This window comes from Lepisma saccharinum, chromosome 15, assembly GCF_977018435.1.
Source record: "Lepisma saccharinum chromosome 15, izLepSacc3.1, whole genome shotgun sequence".
Classification (NCBI taxonomy): domain Eukaryota; kingdom Metazoa; phylum Arthropoda; class Insecta; order Zygentoma; family Lepismatidae; genus Lepisma; species Lepisma saccharinum.
The window spans coordinates 56,286,105-56,305,686 of NC_139243.1; the positions used below are offsets into that span (position 1 = coordinate 56,286,105).

The 19,582-nt window shown below is 39.7% G+C and overlaps 1 protein-coding gene across 1 annotated transcript in view; it reads right to left on the reverse strand.

Moving 5' to 3' along the window:
- LOC145999712 (angiotensin-converting enzyme-like) overlaps positions 1–19,582 on the reverse strand; it is a 292,863-nt gene that overhangs the window by 190,643 nt on the left and 82,638 nt on the right. The window contains exons 4-5 of the mRNA XM_083136993.1: positions 10,851–10,994; positions 3,182–3,373 (exon numbers count right to left, since the gene is read on the reverse strand). Coding sequence (XP_082993119.1) covers positions 3,182–3,373; positions 10,851–10,994 — 336 coding nt within the window. The remainder of the gene's footprint in view (positions 1–3,181; positions 3,374–10,850; positions 10,995–19,582) is intronic.

The following is a 19,582-nucleotide window of genomic DNA, read 5'->3' on the forward strand; positions in this document are numbered from 1 at the left end:
TCTGCTTCGGTTTTTTGGGGGCGAGGTTAGACAGATTTTAATTCTCATTGTACAGTCACTGACACTTCTGGCTTGTAACGATTCCACTTAGAGCAAATGGTATTGTTACAACCTAGAAGTGTCCGTGACTGTACACAACTCAGGTGTGGACGAAACGAACTCATGAGGCAAGTGCCAAGTCTGGTAAGTATGCTAGATGACAATACGTATATTGTAATTCTGTATACAAATTTTATAACATTACAAGATCTAATTTATTTGGTATTAATGTGGATTAGAAAAGATGCAATGAACAAAAATGTATTCGTAAATATAATGTACTATGCGATTTAGAGAGGAACATACCAAATATAATAAAATTATATTCGAATGTAATAAACTAATATAAATATGAAGGTAAATACAACTGGTATTAGTGTTCTATAGGGAAAAAGGAAATAATAATTAATACAGTATAACTTTATATGCCCTTAAATGAGTATCATAATGTAAAATATTATTTGATATTGCAATGGAAAGTGCTGTTTAATTATAATTTTGATCGAATATAAAATTATGTGTCGTGAAAAAATCAGTTATAGTTTCGCATCATATGAAAAGATTCAGCAATTAATTTGGTTTGGGAAAGTCTGTAATAAGAGATTTGATATTCAGTATTCAATGATAGAGAAAGCATTATTTTCTAATTAAAGTGTACAACAGTAGTAATGTAATAGTTTACTTTGGTAATTCTTGGCGTCAGATTTCAATCTTACCTGCAACAAATGGGAGGTAATTAAGATAAGAGAAGACAACAGATAACGCATTTTTCAAGGTTCGGAATATTCCTGAGTTTTGCTGACTTTGGAAACGACAATCTTATGAACGTGCGTGCGCACAAAATTTTCTAAGGGAGGATTCATAATCTAAAAGTTGTGCCAGTAAGTGAGGCATATTGACGCCATATTTAAACGTATTCCAAAAAAAGGAATTCTTTAACAAAGGAGAGGGAAAGAAGACAAAAATAGAGAATGAGATAATGAGATTAACAATTATTCCTCGGATTTTAGGTTCTTAACTTATTATATCCTTTACAGGTATGTAAGAAATAATAAGTTATGTCGGCGTTTCGTTAAAAAACGCAACAACTGATGAAGTTTTATAGTGGCTAAAAAAAACTATTTTGCTTGTTAGAACCTGTTTTAGGTTTATGCGCCTAAATCAAGCCTTTTTTTAAGGTTTTTATATATTTTTAAAGGTTTTACAGGATTTGCATTTCACACAGAGGCATTTGCTTCTTTGCTCACGAAAAAATTCAATGAGGAATGTGTTTGAAACGTACTCTGTGTTGATTTAATTTCCTCCAAGTCCATGGTGATTTTTCAAAGCTCTCAACAAAGCAAAATGTCTGGTGCCACTGTTGCCTGTACAATCCAAAGTGGTCTCGTTTGTGTGGTCTTGCTCACTTTCGCATCACTTCTGTGCTTTGTGGCATTCACGCCTTGCAAACTATCATTTCAGCATTGAAGTTTGCACCACTGACTATATTTTTGTTGTAAGATTATTTTAAGCATATACGATGATCCTCACAGAAAAAAAAATTGTGGAGTTTACATGTGGATAAAATGAAAAAAGATTGTTGCCTAACTATACGGCGGAGAGTGGATTTTAATAGCAAGATTCCAGTGGTAAGTTCTGCCATCGCCGTAGGGTTAGGCAACACACATAACATTATGCAAGATAATGCGTATTTCAAGATATAGGTGTCCCATTTCCATTACCGGTGACTATACCTAATCAGCATTTATCAGGAATCTTGAACTATTTTAAGTTTTTTTGTAATATACTTCAGGATTTTTCGAGCCTATCTTATGATTTTTAGGACCTATTTTAGGATTTTAGGACCTATTTTAAGTTTTTGAACCTATTTCAGGATTTTCATAGCCTCTTTAAGAACCTAAAAACACATTTTTTTGAACCTAAAAATCCGAGGTCTAGTAATAATTAATACGAGATACAGGAAGAGAAATACAGACGGACAGAGACAGATAGGGATCACAAATGTAATAGGAAATGAAGGATAAAGAAGGAAGTGAAAAGTTGGGGAAGCGGAGACATGAGAAAGAGCGAAAGAGATATAGAAAAGACAGAGAGTGAGACATATAGGCGAGAAGAAGAGGCATAATGAACAGGAGATTCAAAGAAAATAGAATGAAAGATAGAGAAGGGAGACATGGGCTCAAAGAAAACAGAAAGGAACATAAGAAGACAGAGTCGTAAAGGGAAAAAAAGAGGCATAACGAATACAGAAAAACTTAAAAGAGAGGAGACATAAAGGCCAGAGAAAAAGACAAAGAAGAAGGAAACGCAAGGAACATAGGAGGCATAAATAAGAGCGAGAAAGACATCAAGGAGAGAAAAACTGAATGAAGAGAGAGACAAGAAAGATTGAGAAAGAGGCATAGACGGAAGGAAGAAAGACAGTGAAAAGGTGATACAAAGAAGATAATGAATTGAATTGTTGTCTTTTGAAGTGCACAAAAAGGCTAATCGGGACTGGTCCTACAGTTTGAAGTGGGATCCGAACCACTGTACCATGTGCCTCCACCGGATATCGAACCCGTAACCCCTTGATTATAAGGCGTAGACGTTATCACTACGCCATCGGGGAGACCACATAAGAAGAGAGGAGGATAAAGAAGAGAGACAGAACAGAACAAAAAATGTAGAGGCGAGGCAGAGAGAGAAAACGGAAGACAACTTTTCCTTGTTCCATCACGAGAGGTCAAGTGACCTTCCTTGGGAAAACTCCTATGATAGTTGATTGATTAATTGAGTTGGTGTTGTAAGTCCACTTTATGCACAGTAAGGCTAATCGGGACTGGACTTACAGTTTAAAGTGGGATCCGAACCACTATGTGCCTCCACCGAATATCGAACCCTCGACCCCTTGATTACAATGCGGCTCCTATGATATTATTCTAGGGATGGATGATATCGGAAATTTGATATCGCGATAGAAGAAAATATCGTCACAGAAGGTACGATGCGATATCTCTACCGCATCGTGATATTGTGACATCGCCAAATAACGTGACGATATATCGCCAAAATATCATGACGATATATCGTTTAGTTGATATCGCCTGGACGATATCTTTTCAATATTGCAATATATCGTCCAAGATTATAGTATACTAACCTAGCAAGTGCGCTGGGATATATCCGCCGTCATCAATCCTGTCAGAATACACCTTGCGCAGTTCCCTGCGCACGTGGGCGAAAAGCTGCTTGTATAGAGGTTCCACTTCCGACCACAGTCTCTTCACAGTTTCTTGGAATGCTGAGCCATCGGCGTACGGGTTCATCCACATGTCGGCCATGTTGCGGAATCCTACACGGAAAGAAAATATATCATAAATTCCAAAACTGTACAAGGGCATATGATTAAAATGTTACTATCTGAAGAATCTCTGTCAAATAGGTTACTACGAATTAGGCTATCGTAACTGATCAAGGTTTGGTTGGACCTTCGGTTGACTCCAGCAAAGCTAAACTGCTCGCCATTAAAATTGCAACACCCAGAAGGAAATGAGATAGAAACACGAAACTTGGCAAATATGTAGTTCATAATAAGATAAGAAAATGATTACAGTTAGAGCTCGGTGGTGTGACATGTGACACGTAGAACATGGTTGCATAACCCCAAGGAGCTAGTAGCGTGTACAGCCTCCACGGGCGGCAATAACTGCTGCAACACGGCGAGGCATGGACAGAATGAGTCTATCGATGTCTGCTTGCGGTATGGCGTCCCAAGCGGCTTCCACACGGTGCCAGAGGTCTTCAACATTACGTGCCGGAAACCTGAGTTGGGCCAGCCGGCGACCCACCATGGACCAGACATGTTCAATTGGCGACATATCCGGCGAACGTGCTGGCCAAGGAAGCAGGGGCACGTGGTTAGCTTCTATAAATGCGAGGACATTCCTTGCAACATGGGGGCGCGCGTTATCCTGTTGAAAAGTGGCATTATGCAGTGCATGGATTAATGGGACAGCAACAGGGGTGAGAACCTGTGTGATGTACCGTTGGCTGTTCAATGTCCCTTGAATGCGTACGAGACGCGAACGAACACCTATGGCGATGGCACCCCATACCATGCTACCCAATGAAGGCCCTGTGTGATGATGCATGATGCAGGCGTCATGAAGCCTAGTGCCACGGTGCCGCCACACGCGTGTACGTCCATCATGATGTTGTATACAGAAGCGGGATTCATCAGAGAACACTACAGCATTCCACTCCGCCATCCATGCACGACGGTCTTGGCACCATCTCAGACGCAAACGCCTATGCTCTAGAGTCGTTTTCACTTTCAGAAGACACAACGGCGCTTATGGAGAAACCGCACAGTGTTGCCAATACAGCGCTATCTCATGTCGCCGGAAAATGATGACCTGCCTTCACAATGAAGGTGTTACATATTTTGTATATATAATGATAATTATATGTAATTATTAATATTAATATTATACTGTGAACGTTACAGTTACCCTTTTTACTATGATCCATTGCGATCACTACACACGCGAGTGTAATGCACGAATATGACACTTCAGAAATCACTTAAAAAAGTAAAAATCACTGAGAGCTCACACAACTGAAAACACTTTTTCGGGAGAGGGAAAAAGTCTAAACAGACCAAAGTAGATCTCTCACTCAAGTAAGGGGAACCTGGCACATGGGTTAAATTCAAGTTGCAACCCAAACAAACAAATGAGTTATGGCCCACGTGAACTGATAAGACGTGAATGACTCAAGCAAGGCATGTCATATTTCTATCTTGAAGCCCCATATTTTGTCACGTGTTGGAAAGCCTTTCAAAGGTTAATATGGTGTCTATGAATTTGTGTGTACGTTGGAAACTGAAAGGTGATCTTCATTTCAGTATTAATGTCGACAGTAATGTAAACGAAAACAACGTGTATTTGCGACAGCACTAATGTTGCTCACAACAGCAGCATTGGAAATAATTGTCAATTATTAAATTTAAGTAATTTCAATTCTATTATAACAAACTGCATGAAGTTCATATTTTTACTGAATGGAAATAAAATAACAACTCGAAAACTTGGTGGTGGTATCCGGAATGCTGCGGTGAGTCGGCTCAAGATGGCCAGACAACGTCTCCTTACTTCGCGCGCGGTTCGGGTTAAAAAGAAACTCCAAATGCATGGAAGTAATATTTCTGGGAACCTTTGAGTGGTTATAAAAAATAATTTCATTATTTTCTCCACAACTTTGTCGCTGAAAGTTTTTACTTGGAATTACAGAACAAAAAATGGCCAGCGACGACATTTTCTACTGCACTAATATAAAAAATCCCCACATACTTTATTTGAATATTTTTTAATGCAAATATGCTTTAAAGTATTGATAAATTCTGAGTACCACCATCACCTATGACAATTAAAAAACAGTGTCAATTTTTTTAATAATGTATGCTTCAATTTTACGGCATGTTTCAACGTTAGGAATGAAAACAATGTAAAAATTGTGTTTTCACGGAAAATTTGCGTTTTTAATTTATCTAAAATTATGTAAGCAAGTTACCAGTTTTTTGTGTTCACCATCGTATTCTCTACAAAATTTCCTGCAAAACTGCAGGTACCGATTTTACTTAAGCTAAATTTGTAAATCCAGAAATTTCACAACAGCGCGCTCGTATTTCCCATAAGAAAAGCATTGCCCATAAGAGCCCATTGTGTCTTCTGAACGTGAAAACGACTCTAGCGTCAGAGGAATCCGCAACAGTGGGCGCCGGGAAAAAAATCCCCGGTTCGCCAAACGACGAAGCACGGTTCGTGGGGACACTGGACGTTGTAAAACATCCCGTAGTTCATGCGGAATGCTCGTTGACGTGGCCGTTCTGTCTGTAAGGGCCATGCGTATCAGACGTCTGTCCTCTCGTTCCTTCGTCCGACGCGGACGTTGTGAACCTCTACGTCGCTCTACAGTGCCTTCCTGGACCCACTGGTTCCATACACGGATCACTGTGGATGCATTCCGTCCTACACGGGCACCGATCTCACGGTAGGATAATCCGCATTCACGGTATGGAACAATTCGGCCGCGATCGAACTGGGAAACTTGCTGGAATCGCTGCCGTATTCGACGACGTGGCATTGCTGCCCGATTTTAACACACTACACTCACGACCATGCACTTTCACTGCTCTTCTTCACCTATCTGACCTGCTACAGGTACCACTTACCAGATGGCGTGGCAGGCGCACATGACGCATGACGGCCTTGAACACCTAACCATTTTCTTCTGCACCTCTCCTCTACACACTCTGCACATTTCGTCCGATTCCGATTAGGCCCTACTCCTTCTGGGTGTTCATTTTTAATGGCGAGCAGTTTATTTTCTAAATTTCCTCTCCTTCCAAAAAACATCTACGATATTCCAAAATCAGAAAAATTACATGTGCTTTTAATGCCTTCTGTTCCTTCTACGTGAACCTTCTTGTGATTTCCTTTCGCTGTTCTCTAGATATCCCCAATAGATTAAAGCCTGAATCACACAGAACTGGATTTCCAGTAGGAATGCCCTAGTTGGCGCTGGACTGGCTACCCATTTGCTAGTTCTCGCCTCACACGATACTGTTACCGTACTTGTCGATAGACTTTTGTTCCCATAAGACATTGCGCAGAGCAATGGACGAGCAATTTGAAGAATGTTGTAGGAGAATTACTGCTTTGTGCTTTTATTAAAAACTAGCTGATTACCCGGCGTTGCCCTGTATTTATTTATCCCAATCTTCTATTAGACAGGAAAATAATGAATTCTAACTATAGTGTAAAATGAACTTGGAGTTGAACGGCATTGGGAGTGTCACTATTCATCTCAGCGACCCCGAAATCTATTCATTCCACACTAATATCGGTCGTTTTACATGTCACCCCTTCCCACCCCCACCCCTAGGGGTGACAGGGGTGTCTTACCGTACAGTATTTCTTTCGAGATTGCAAGTGATACGTGTACCAAGTTTGGTTAAAATCGCTCCAGGCGTTCGAGAGTTATGCCGGAACAAACACACACACACACACACACACACACACACGCACACACACATCAATTTTTATATAGATTAACAAAGAAAAGTATGGACTAGAGATCGGCTGGAAAAAAATGCCTATTGAACAAGCTTTTTAATTATTCATACATGAGATTTGCAGGATTCATTCACATTTCTTTTAAAAAATCAAACATTTAATTTAATACACTTGTAATAATAAGGTTTTTCATTTTCGGCTATACATATTTGTCACGTACGCATCTCATCGCTTTGCATAAATACCTAAATATTAACGAACTGAACACGAATGCACTGCACGCCGTTTTTATCGACAGACTAACAAAAACAGCCAACACTCGGGAACCACAGACAAAAAACTCCCCTTTGAAAACTCACAGATTATCTTCACATGTTTAAACTTTGTTCTGATTGGCTGTTCCACAGTCGAGGAAAGCCAGTAGCAATTAGAACATGTCCTATTACTCCAAACCAGTAAAGCAGCCAACCAGGCAGCCATCACATCCGGGGAGGTAACCAGTTCAGCGCCAACTAACTGGATTCCAGTTCCGTGTGATTCAGCCTTAATAGGCTCACGTAACCACGAAACTTAAGAGTGAGTGGTTGAGATTTTGGAATATCATAGCGGTTTTTTGGAAGGAGATGAAATTTCGTAAAGGCCTCAGCCAAATATCCAGCCGACCCTTAATACAACTGTCTGTGGAAACGGAACATGCAGTCGTGTGACGTAAAGTACTGGCATCTAGACTCTATTCCGGGAAGCTCTGGAGCGAGCGAACGTAAACAAGTCTCTGCGCAAGTATTGACTCCAGAGGGATCGGCCAATGAACGCGCGAGAGTGAAAGACGCGGCTGTCGTTAACAGCCGGTTGCAGCAGCACGCACAGCTTTGCTTCGCACACTCGCTTTCTTCCCTTCTCTACCGTTACTTTCCTCCACAGATTCCCGAGGTAGAATGCAATATGAGGCATCTTTGGGAAAATCTGTACAGAAGTTTCGGTAAAATGTTTAAATTTTTACAATAAACAGCAATTTTAGAATACGAAGTAAAAAATAGATATGAACGCAATTTACAATTTCTATATGCCCTGTGTTTTCGTTTCATAATGATGAGCTTAGGTTTAGCATAATTAACTAATAATTACTTACTGTATTCTACTTTTCTCTCAATAGCGAAGCACACAGATGTCACAAGTTGCTTCAAAAACCTAAGTCTCTAGCATTCCTAAACCGAAAGGTTTATCGCGCCACCAGCATGTCTTTTAATAGTCGGATTCTGGCCAACGCTTGCAGAACGTTGACCTATCTATACCCGGACCAAACTAACAGCACAGAACCGTTATGTCGCCAAAATCCTGTTTCGCTGCTGGTCGCTCGGGAGAGGAGGGATTCCAAGGTTGCCGCCTTTTGCAGAAATAGGCGGGTAGCGGTATTCATAATGGGCTGATCGACTGCAAGTTTCTTCGTTGCTAAATGCGTAACAGCGCGTCACTGCCAGAAAAGCAGGTCCCATGCCGGAAGAAAGTTTGGCTTGGCTTCGCTCTAGTACAGCGGTTATCAAACTTTTTTTTCTCGTTGTACCCTTAGTCGTAACTAAAGGTCTAATTTAACTTCACCATAGGTTTTCTCCGAATAGTGGGTTGTGGGGATTTCTTTTGGTTCCTGATTGGTGGGACGTTTTTCATATGTTGGAGGCGTGTGTCTGCAACAGAGTAAAATGGCATTAGGGTTGTATGTGGAAAGATGTTAAACAAATAAACATCAGAATACTACGTTTATTATTCTATTGAGTGTTCCTGCTTTTACAATCTTTCTCATTAGTTACAAAAATAAAAATGTGAAGCACATGTATGCTAAGTAGTAAAAATAAACTTTATTTTTCATATATTTTTTCGGAGTTGTTGAAAATAAGCAAAGAACAAAGATAAGTTTGTAAACAAATTGTGAACACAATTTTGGAGTTGTTATTTTTTATTGTTTATAGCGAGAAGGAAGTACCTGCATAGCCTGATACAGTTTCTTGATGTCTGGTTGTGCACTTGCAACTTTCAAGCAGAGATTCGGCTCCATATGTAGTATATTATAGATTTCCAACGAGTATTTCATTTCAAAATATATGAAACAAAAATAAGTGTGTCAGTGACAAAATCAGCCTTGTTTTCCTGTTGAGTGGTAAAGCAATAAAATCTGCTCTACACACCTGCAGCAAAAATGTTGTCTTCCGAGCTGATCACATACCCCTTAAAGTCGTTCATGTACCCCTGGGGGTACGCGTACCACAGTTAGAGAACCACTATAGTAGAAAGCACGCAGCGTTGTCACTATCTGCTGTCAACTCCAGATTAAGGAGGGTGCAAATCACGAATAAGCTACACGGGAATGAACAAATGTACTCGCGGCACACTTTACACAATAGCAAAAATTGGATAAACAGTTTCTTTATCAATACATTTAAAACGTGAGGATTAAACGAACCAAACGCTCGGTCATAAAAATAGGCGGCTGGACATAATTGCGCTGGTGCCACATGTGGGAAAAGGAAAGCTGAACAAAAGTCGCTGGTTCCCGCGCACTGTGTGACAACGTCAACCGGGCTGCGTTGCCTAGTTCGAGCGTCAGACCGACCTCTCTCTCCGGGGCACTTTTGTGTCATCCCTCACCTTTGGAGCAAATGCCGTCAGTTTATTTTGATTAATTGAGTTGGTGTTTTAAGCCCACTTTATGCACAGTAAGGCTAATGGAGACTGGACCTACAGTTTAAAGTTGGATCCGAACCACTATGTGCCTCCATCGGGTATCGAACCCGTGACCCTTTGATTACAAGGCGACGACGTAATCGGGAAGGCACTGTCAGTTTGTATCACATGTATTACAACAAGATCTTTCATTCTCTGTGCTCCGACGTGGCAACAGCGCGAACTTCTGCCACCCGCCTAATTTCATGGTCGTGCGTTTAAATACGTTGCTCCTCTGTTTCCTATTCCCTCTTCTCTGCTCAAAGACGTCATTTTCCTCGTTTCGGATTGGCACAGGGACTGTGGAGTGGTCGCTAGAGCGGGAAAGGTAACAGGTTGGACCAAACGCGCCTTCTCCGCTGCTGATGGGGCAAGAGCATTTTTTATTTTTGCTGTTGTGAATCAATCGTGACTGCATAGGCAACAGCCTCCACGTGATTCAGCATTTTGTACAGAGAAGCCAACAGAATTGTGCTTAACACACACTGTCTGATCAAAAGTATCCGGACACTTACTCGAAACTGTGTCAGACGTACCTTACGCCATAAGTTCCAGTAATTGACATTAATACGGAGTAGGTCCATCCTTTGCTCCGATGACAGACCTCAGGTGTCGGAACGTATCAAGAGAAATGGCAGATTTTTCTTCTTGACGAGCTGCAGCCAGAGCAGTTGGGGTCATGAGCGAAGCCAGCGTTCTAGTTCATCCCAAAGGTGTTCAATGGGATTCAAGTCGGAGCTCTGGGCCGGCCATTTCTGCAAAGTTATTGTTTGAAAACCTTTCCCTCACAGGCAATGCGTTGTCATGCTGATACAGGCAATCGTCATCACCGAATTGTTCTTCTATGGTAATCGCAGGCCATGAAACTGCTCAAAATTACTTTGTGTCCTTCCGTATTTAGATGTTGTGGCACACAGTAAGTCTGATGACAGTTTCGAGTGGTGTCCGGATACTTCTGATCAGATAGTGTAGATGGATATTCTTTCTGGAATCTCAGCAGCACCGAATGCCGACTTTAATATTTGCAAATCCCCTCACCTTTTGCTTGTGCCAGGAGGTTGTTCATCCCTACGTACTCCGCAAATTCAGGTCTAATTTTCCTTCCTGTCTCTGCTCGCCAGGCCTTCCAGTAGTAGGCCAATTCTTCGTAGTTTCGTGACGTGGCCATCTTGTTTTCTAGTTCTGCAAGAAGAAAACAATTTGGAATATTACAGTTGTTGAACAGTTGATACATAAATAGTGCAAAATATATTTGGTAGCTTATATTCCAATAATTACTAATGATGAGAAAAGAATGGGTCGTATGAATAAAATTGAACACTTACTAATTTTTCAAGATTTGGGAGCTTGTACTCATTGAAAATATTACTGTGACGCCACTGAGCAGGATTGAGTCCAAACAATCGTCCCAGACTATAGCATTGAATTTTGTTTCTAGTTAGACTGGGCGTAGAGTGGGAATGTCAAATATATTAGATTTGGCGTAATTTTTTCCACATTGTATAGATTTATAAGATTCACGACGGTAATTTGGGCCTATTTCTGAGGGGGCAGAATTAAAATTGGGCCTAATTTTGAGGGGGCAGAATTAACCTTGGGCATAATTTTGAGGGGGCAGAATGAAACTTGGGCCTAATTTTGAGGGGGCAGAATTAACCTTGGGCATAATTCTGAGGGGGCAGAATAAAACTTGGGCCTAATTTTGAGAGAGCAGAATTAACCTTGGACATAATTTTGAGGGGGCAGAATTAAAATTGGTCCTAATTTTGAGGGAGCAGAATTAACCTTGGGCCTAATTTTGAGAGGGCAGAATTAACCTTGGGCCTAATTTTGAGGGGGCAGAATTAAAATTGGTTCTAATTTTGAGAGGGCAGAATTAACCTTGGGCCTAATTTTGAGGGGGCAGAATTAAAATTGGTCCTAATTTTGAGGGGGCAGAATTAAAATTGGTCCTAATTTTGAGGGAGCAGAATTAACCTTGGGCCTAATTTTGAGAGGACAGAATTAACCTTGGGCCTAATTTTGAGGGGGCAGAATTAAAATTGGTCCTAATTTTGAGAGGACAGAATTAACCTTGGGCCTAATTTTGAGGGGGCAGAATTAAAATTGGTCCTAATTTTGAGAGGGCAGAATTAACCTTGGGCCTAATTTTGAGGGGGCAGAATTAAAATTGGTCCTAATTTTGAGAGGACAGAATTAACCTTGGGCCTAATTTTGAGGGGCAGAATTAACCTTGGGCATAATTCTGAGGGGGCAGAATTAAACTTGGGCCTAATTTTGAGGGGCAGAATTAACCTTGGACATAATTTTGAGGGGGCAGAATGAAACTTGGGCCTAATTTTGAGGGGGCAGAATTAACCTTGGGCCTAATTTTGAGGGGGCAGAATTAAAATTGGTCCTAATTTTGAGAGAGCAGAATTAACCTTGGACATAATTTTGAGGGGGCAGAATTAAAATTGGTCCTAATTTTGAGGGGCAGAATTAACCTTGGGCATAATTCTGAGGGGGCAGAATTAAAATTAGGCCTAATTTTGAGAGGGCAGAATTAACCTTGGGCATAAATTTCAGGGGGCAGAATTAAACTTGGGCCTAAATTTTAGGGGTTAGAATCAAACCTAGGTTCTAAGTTTTGGGGAAACGATTTCTATCCAAAAAAGAAGAACAGCATCCAGCATTATTTGCTAAATAACTGTGACATTTGTGAAATCACAAATATTACTCTTTATTACTTTGCTCCCCAGGTCTCCTAACTTGTAAATTTTAATAAACCTGAAAATTTTTTTGGGGGGGGGGGTAAATCCTTTGAACAACAGTCTGTTGAATTATTTGAGGGGGGAAGGGTATAATTCGGAACACAGAAAACTAAATCAAGAAATTTGCCCTCCCCTGTGGCGGAGTGGTTAACACACCGCGCTACGATGCCAGAGGTCCTGGGTTCGAATCCTGTCCTGGACATGGATGTTTGTTAGTGTCCATTCATCAATTTCATCATGTCATTACTCATCCTCATCTTTGCGGATTAGTCAAAAGTGGCAGAAAAGCGAAGTAAAATAAAGAAAATAACTACATATCACTAAATCATCAAATCTATTTGATGCATCAGAAATGTGTGGATTGATGAATTAGAGTGTGTTTCTTGGCCTTTGTGAATTCAATCAGATTTTCAGATTAATGCATTTTTTGTACCTATATATTGTTTGTATGGCTAACGCCAGAGTGCAAAATATTATGCAAGCACTTCTTTAACGCATCGATTCATGCGTTTTTTTATTTACTTTCCTGCATCAATCTCGATGATGCATTTAAATATTTGGTCAGATTTACAGACTTTATGTATTTTTTCAACTGATGTATTTACTTTTGTGTGTACCACCACTGATAGCATCCGCATATATGTGAACTTCATTTCCGAAATTAATTTATCAAAAATGAAATATGTGTTGCTAATAACAGAAAATATATTTGTTAAAAAAACTAGATAAAAAAATTAAAAATGTAATTTGTAAAGATAAAAGTCATCGTTCTCCTGCGGTGGACTCGAACTCGCAGACCCGACTTACCTTAAGTCCACCTGCCCTAACCAACTCTTTTTTTTTTTTAAGTTTTATTTCACTATTCTGTTTACATCTATGGATTTTTTTTCCTACATGTATACATACAATTACATTACATCCAGATATTTACCAAAATATTGTGACATTCGGACATTTTGTGTATTTGCTTGTTTCCATCTAGATCTTTTAAGATACATTGTATATAGGGTGATATTTGGTTCAAACTTTTTGCTATATATATAGTATACTGTATGTGCTATTAGCCACACAATGGCATTTTGTTTCTTCACAGGGAAATATTTAAAGTCTGGTAATATACAAATTTTTGCTTGAAAGCATTGTGGCGATATACGACATATTTTGGCAAGGCACATAATGAGAAAGGCCCAAATTTCTGAAATTCCTTTACATGTAGTGAGGCGATGTTCATTTGTATCAACCTCTCCACATTGTCTACACTCATTTGTTGGTAGTCTTTTTATTTCATTTAGTCGAACATTTGTTGGAACTAGATCATGCACCAGGGTATACCACAAACTTCGTATGTCCGTGTCAAGGAAAGGCTTGTGGACATTTTACCATACATTTGACCAAATAACATTAGGAAGTTTTTTCTCTATTCGACTCTGCTGCAAAATAAGTTGTCGTTGAAAATGTTCATACAGATATTTTGACAGAGTATTCTCCTTCAAATCCATGGGAAACTCCACATAACTCCATTCTTGTACAAAGATTCGTACATACATAGGGTTCTTTGTTAGTCGAGACAAGTTAGGTGGATTTTGCGGTGGAAACGTATCGGTAAATATACGCAACCACATTGATGTAATCGACCGTTCAATTAAGTACAATTTATAATTTCTAGCTAAAAATAGCGACTTACATTTATTTTCAATATTCCATAGTTCTAGACCACCTGTCATTTGTGTTTGGCACATGATCGGGAAAGGTACCCGAAAAAAATGTCCGTACCACATGAACCATCCCACAGCAGACTTTATTTGTCTGAGATATTGCTGTGTGATTGGCAACACTTGAGCGACATAATTTAATTTACTAAAAATAAAAGTGTGTAGGAACCAAACACGCTGAATTAAATTGAGTTGTCTTCCTCTCATTTGATAGCACTGTAACCTGATTTCGCTTACAATTTTCGTCCAGTTTAGATCCAGCATTCTGGATTCGGTAGTATGAAAAGTAATGCCCAGTATTTTGAGTTCGTTTACATATTGTATCCCTATGTCCGGATTATCTTGCTTCCAGTTGCCAACAGGTAAAGCTTTTGATTTTGTCATGTTTACTTCCGCTCCGCTGGCAGAACAATACAAACACATTGCATTCAGTATATTTTGGAGCTGGTTCGTTGTTGTTACACAAGCTGATAAATCGTCTGCGAATGTAAACACTTGCGTTTCAAGGAAAGCACTCTCTGCCAGCGGGGCTCGGCACTGAATGTATCGAAGTAGCGGGTCCAAGGTCAAAGCGAAGAGAAGCATACTCAAGGGGCACCCCTGGCGAATGGATCTCGTCACGTGTATTGCAGGAGTCACGAATCCATTGATAAGAAGACGGGAGGTTGCCTTTCTATAGAAACTTTGCAAAACAGATATAAAGGCTTGACTGAAGCGATAGGCTCGAAGTACTGCAAACAAATATTGGTGAATTACAAGATCAAAAGCTTTTGTGAAATCAAAGGATAGTATTCAAGCTGCGGTTTGTTCCGTTTCATAATAATACATGATATCACGTATACCCGCCACCGTAGAAAATATATTTTGAGTTTTACTGACACATGTTTGCCGTGAACTGAGTAAGGAAGATAATATAGGTTTCAGTCTATTAGCCAAAACTTTGGCCATAATCTTATAGTCACAGTTTAACAAAGTAATGGGCCTAAAGTCAGTCACTGCACTCGGACGCGTTTTTTTGGCAATCAGTACAATTATACCTTCATTTTGAAGCACGCATTCGTTTCGAAATGCATCTTGTATTATCTTGACCAATTCATGTTTCATAATATCAAAAAAAAGTATATAAAATTGGTAGCCTATGCCATCGTTGCCAGGAGTGCGCTTAACGTTACAAGTACGCAGTGCTTCACACACCTCATCGACAGTGACGTCACTGTCTAACAAAGTTCTGTCTTCGTCCGTCAAAAAATTATTTACCGAGGTGAGCAATTGTTGTACAGCCAATTGATCTACTTCTCTACCAGTATACAATTATTATATTACTTGTAAAACGCCTGTTATATACCTTGTTGAGTTCTATGTGTATCTCCGCCGGAATCGACAATATTGTTTATCAAAAGAGCTCGCTTTTGTTTTTGTGTGTGAACATAGTGAAATAAAGAGGTTCGTTCATCTTGCAAGGATGACGCATGAGTAGTTCTTATCTTTATACCCTCCAAGTGATGCCGTTGCAACGTAAGGATTTGTGCTTTGTATTTTTGTATCTGTGGATAATGTTCGGTGACATCAGGTCGCATACATAACTCATGTAAACATTTGTAATAGAAGTTCAACATTAAGTTCCGGTCACGTGCACTTTCTTTCCCTAGCCATTGAAAATAGGATTTAATTCGAGGTTTTACGTATTTTACCCATCACGTATTGTAATCAGTATAGTGTTTTTGTTGCCGGCACCAATACTTCCATTTTTCTTCAAACATATCATTAACATTAGGCTGTTGAAGTAGGGCAGAGTTCATTTTCCAATAGGACGGACCCCAAACTAATTTAGATTCTTGTAGATTAATACTCATTCTGATTGCTATATGATCTGAAAAAGGTACCGGCAAAGCATCTATTGTCGTCACATATTTTATAGTATGACCAAGTGTATAGAATCTGTCCAGTCTAGAACCTGCTTTGTTATTGAAATAGGTAAACACTATATCCTTTCGTTTTTCGGTCCAGATGTCCTTCAGCTGTAAATCGCTGATTAAGGTCGTTAAAGCTAAACTATTTTGAAACTTTCCTATACAATCACATGATCGCAGCACTTGATTAAAATCACCACCTAGGATGATACACGAATCATTATTTGGAAGTAAGTATACGATCTCAGCCTGGTAAAATTGTTCTCTCTTCCATCTATTTTGCTGTCCGGAGGGGGCGTAGATATTAACAAAAGTATAACGTTGACTTTGAAAACTAATTCTCCTCCCATCGACTAATTTCTTTACATTTTTTATTTCTATACCACTTTTGATTATAATTGCCGTCCCTCTCCCGCTTGTCCCCAAGTTTACAGTAGCCTCGTACCCATACAGGAAGTTAAAATCTACAAGACAAACTTCCTGCAAATATAAAATGTCAATCGAGTGGATTCGGACAAAGTCCGCAAGCAATTTGCATTTCACTGGCGTCAGGATCCCATTGATGTTAAGGGTACAAAGACGAGTGCTGTAATTCATGCATAATAAGATATTATAAAAAACTGTATATAAGAATACCACGTAAATGTGCATTTTTGGTGCTCAATTACACTAAAGTAAGTATTAGTCCGAAGTGTTTTCAGAATGATGATATTCGTTCATGTGCATGACACAATTTTCACTATTTTTTCTACCTGTTATTATATCGATATTCATCTTGTAACTCTCTAACATGTAATATATAACATTACACTGTAGACACTAAGAAAGTACACAAATATATGTCGCGCACTACACCCATAAATCACTCTCATCTCAAAACATAAACAAACAAACATTTATCCTTACACTAACTACCTAATGGAGGGGGAGGGAAAGGCGATCTGAACCCACATCTAATTAACATTTCACTTTTGTTGGGTTTTCCTGCTGTGTATGACGGACTGCTGGCTTAGAGACATCCTTGTACATTTCTTTTTCTTACCTTCTGTTACCGCTTTCAGTCGTGAACTGGTGCGTTTTTTTCTATTTCGTTGACCTTTGTCCATAACTTGCTTATCATCTGTGGATTCCTCTTCGGTTTGGGAGTCATCTCCTGATACCATTTCTTGCGATTGTGACGAGGGAAGGGGGGGAGCAATTTTAGGTTGGTCATGTTGTTCACTCACGTTTCCTTCTGCTAGTTTCAAGGTCGTTGTGGGCGAGGAAGCGCCTGGCAGGGAAAGCTCATCACCTGCCTGGCTCTTTTCACCTTCCGATACACAGCCCCCTCAATTTACTGCTCAATCCCTCTAACGAAAATACCCGCCATAATCTAAGACTTAGAGTTGGAAACTGTCCCCCCCCCCCCCCCACCGTTTAATTCAGAATTCCAGCCAAGAACCCACGTGTCAATTAAGACCTAAAATGTAAGAGTTGGATATTTCTCCCCCCTATTCATCTAATGGATTAAATACCGTGCATTTAAGGTGTAAAACTTCTAAATATAGTTTGGAGAAATATATAATGTTGAATTTTATATTATTTAAAAGGGAAAATCTCCCCAAAAATCTCGATGGCGCAACCTGCGCCATAACCCCCCCCCCCCCCCGTGGACAGCCCTGGTAGAGTCCAATTATGTAAAATTCGGAGTTTCAATTCGTTTTGCAAAAATATTGTGTTAAAAAACTGTATTTTGTGATTATACAGCATGTACCATAAATAATGGCGCAAACTGACACAGTTGAAAGTAGACGATAATATATGCAAAAAAGTCTCACTAAACATGGGTCTACAAACGAGCCATTTTCGAGATAATTGCGAATCTGTGGTTACAAGCCGCCACTGACTTCATCGTTTGTAAACGTCGTCCTAGTTGGTAAACTGTACTCTTCGTTGCTGTAAGGTTCCATTTCCACTATGCAGTACAGCACAACTGACGTGACTCCCACAGTGAGATTAGACTGTGTACTGATTGTATCCATCCTGTTTGATTGCAACGCCACCTCTTAGAAATGTTCTATTTTGTAAACAAGGAGCAAACCTCGAAACGCGCGAGGAGTAAATCACTCGGTATTTACAAAATGCAATCAGTGACGGCTTCTAACCACACATTTGCACACATTGTTAGCATTTTACAAACTATGAGATAATATAAGAAGTAGTTTTCGCATTAAAAGCAGTTATTTCTCTATACATGTCATACATACGGTGTGTCCAGGCTACATGTATACAGAAATAACTGCTTTTAATGCGAAAACTACTTCTTATATTATCTCATAGTTGGTAAAATGCTAACAATGTGTGCAAATGTGTGGTTAGAAGCCGTCACTGATTGCATTTTGTAAATACCGAGTGATTTACTCCTCGCGCGTTCCGAGGTTTGCTCCTTGTTTACAAAATAGAACATTTCTAAGAGGTGGCGTTGCAATCAAACAGGATGGATACAATCAGTACACAGTCTAATCTCACTGTGGGAGTCACGTCAGTTGTGCTGTACTGCATAGTGGAAATGGAACCTTACAGCAACGAAGAGTACAGTTTACCAACTAGGACGACGTTTACAAACGATGAAGTCAGTGGCGGCTTGTAACCACAGATTCGCAATTATCTCGAAAATGGCTCGTTTGTAGACCCATGTTTAGTGAGACTTTTTTGCTTATATTATCGTCTACTTTCAACTGTGTCAGTTTGCGCCATTATTTATGGTACATGCTGTATAATCACAAAATACAGTTTTTTAACACAATATTTTTGCAAAACGAATTGAAACTCCGAATTTTACATAATTGGACTCTACCAGGGCTGTCCACGGGGGGGGGGGGGGGTTATGGCGCAGGTTGCGCCATCGAGATTTTTGGGGAGATTTTCCCTTTTAAATAATATAAAATTCAACATTATATATTTCTCCAAACTATATTTAGAAGTTTTACACCTTAAATGCACGGTATTTAATCCATTAGATGAATAGGGGGGAGAAATATCCAACTCTTACATTTTAGGTCTTAATTGACACGTGGGTTCTTGGCTGGAATTCTGAATTAAACGGTGGGGGGGGGGGGACAGTTTCCAACTCTAAGTCTTAGATTATGGCGGGTATTTTAGTTAGAGGGATTGAGCAGTAAATTGAGGGGGTATCCAAATCTTGTATATTACTGTTGTCTTAGGCTGTTGCGGAAATTCTGGTGTGGAGTCTGAGAATTATTTCTTTTTTAGTAGGTAATATTCACTCCAACAGTAAGTCTAAGATGGGCATGGAAATTTGGTGGTAGGATCCAGTATTAAATTTTAAGGGGGAGATAGGAAGCTCTTGATAAAGTGTTAATTAAATCTTATATTGTCAAGGGATTTCTGTAGTG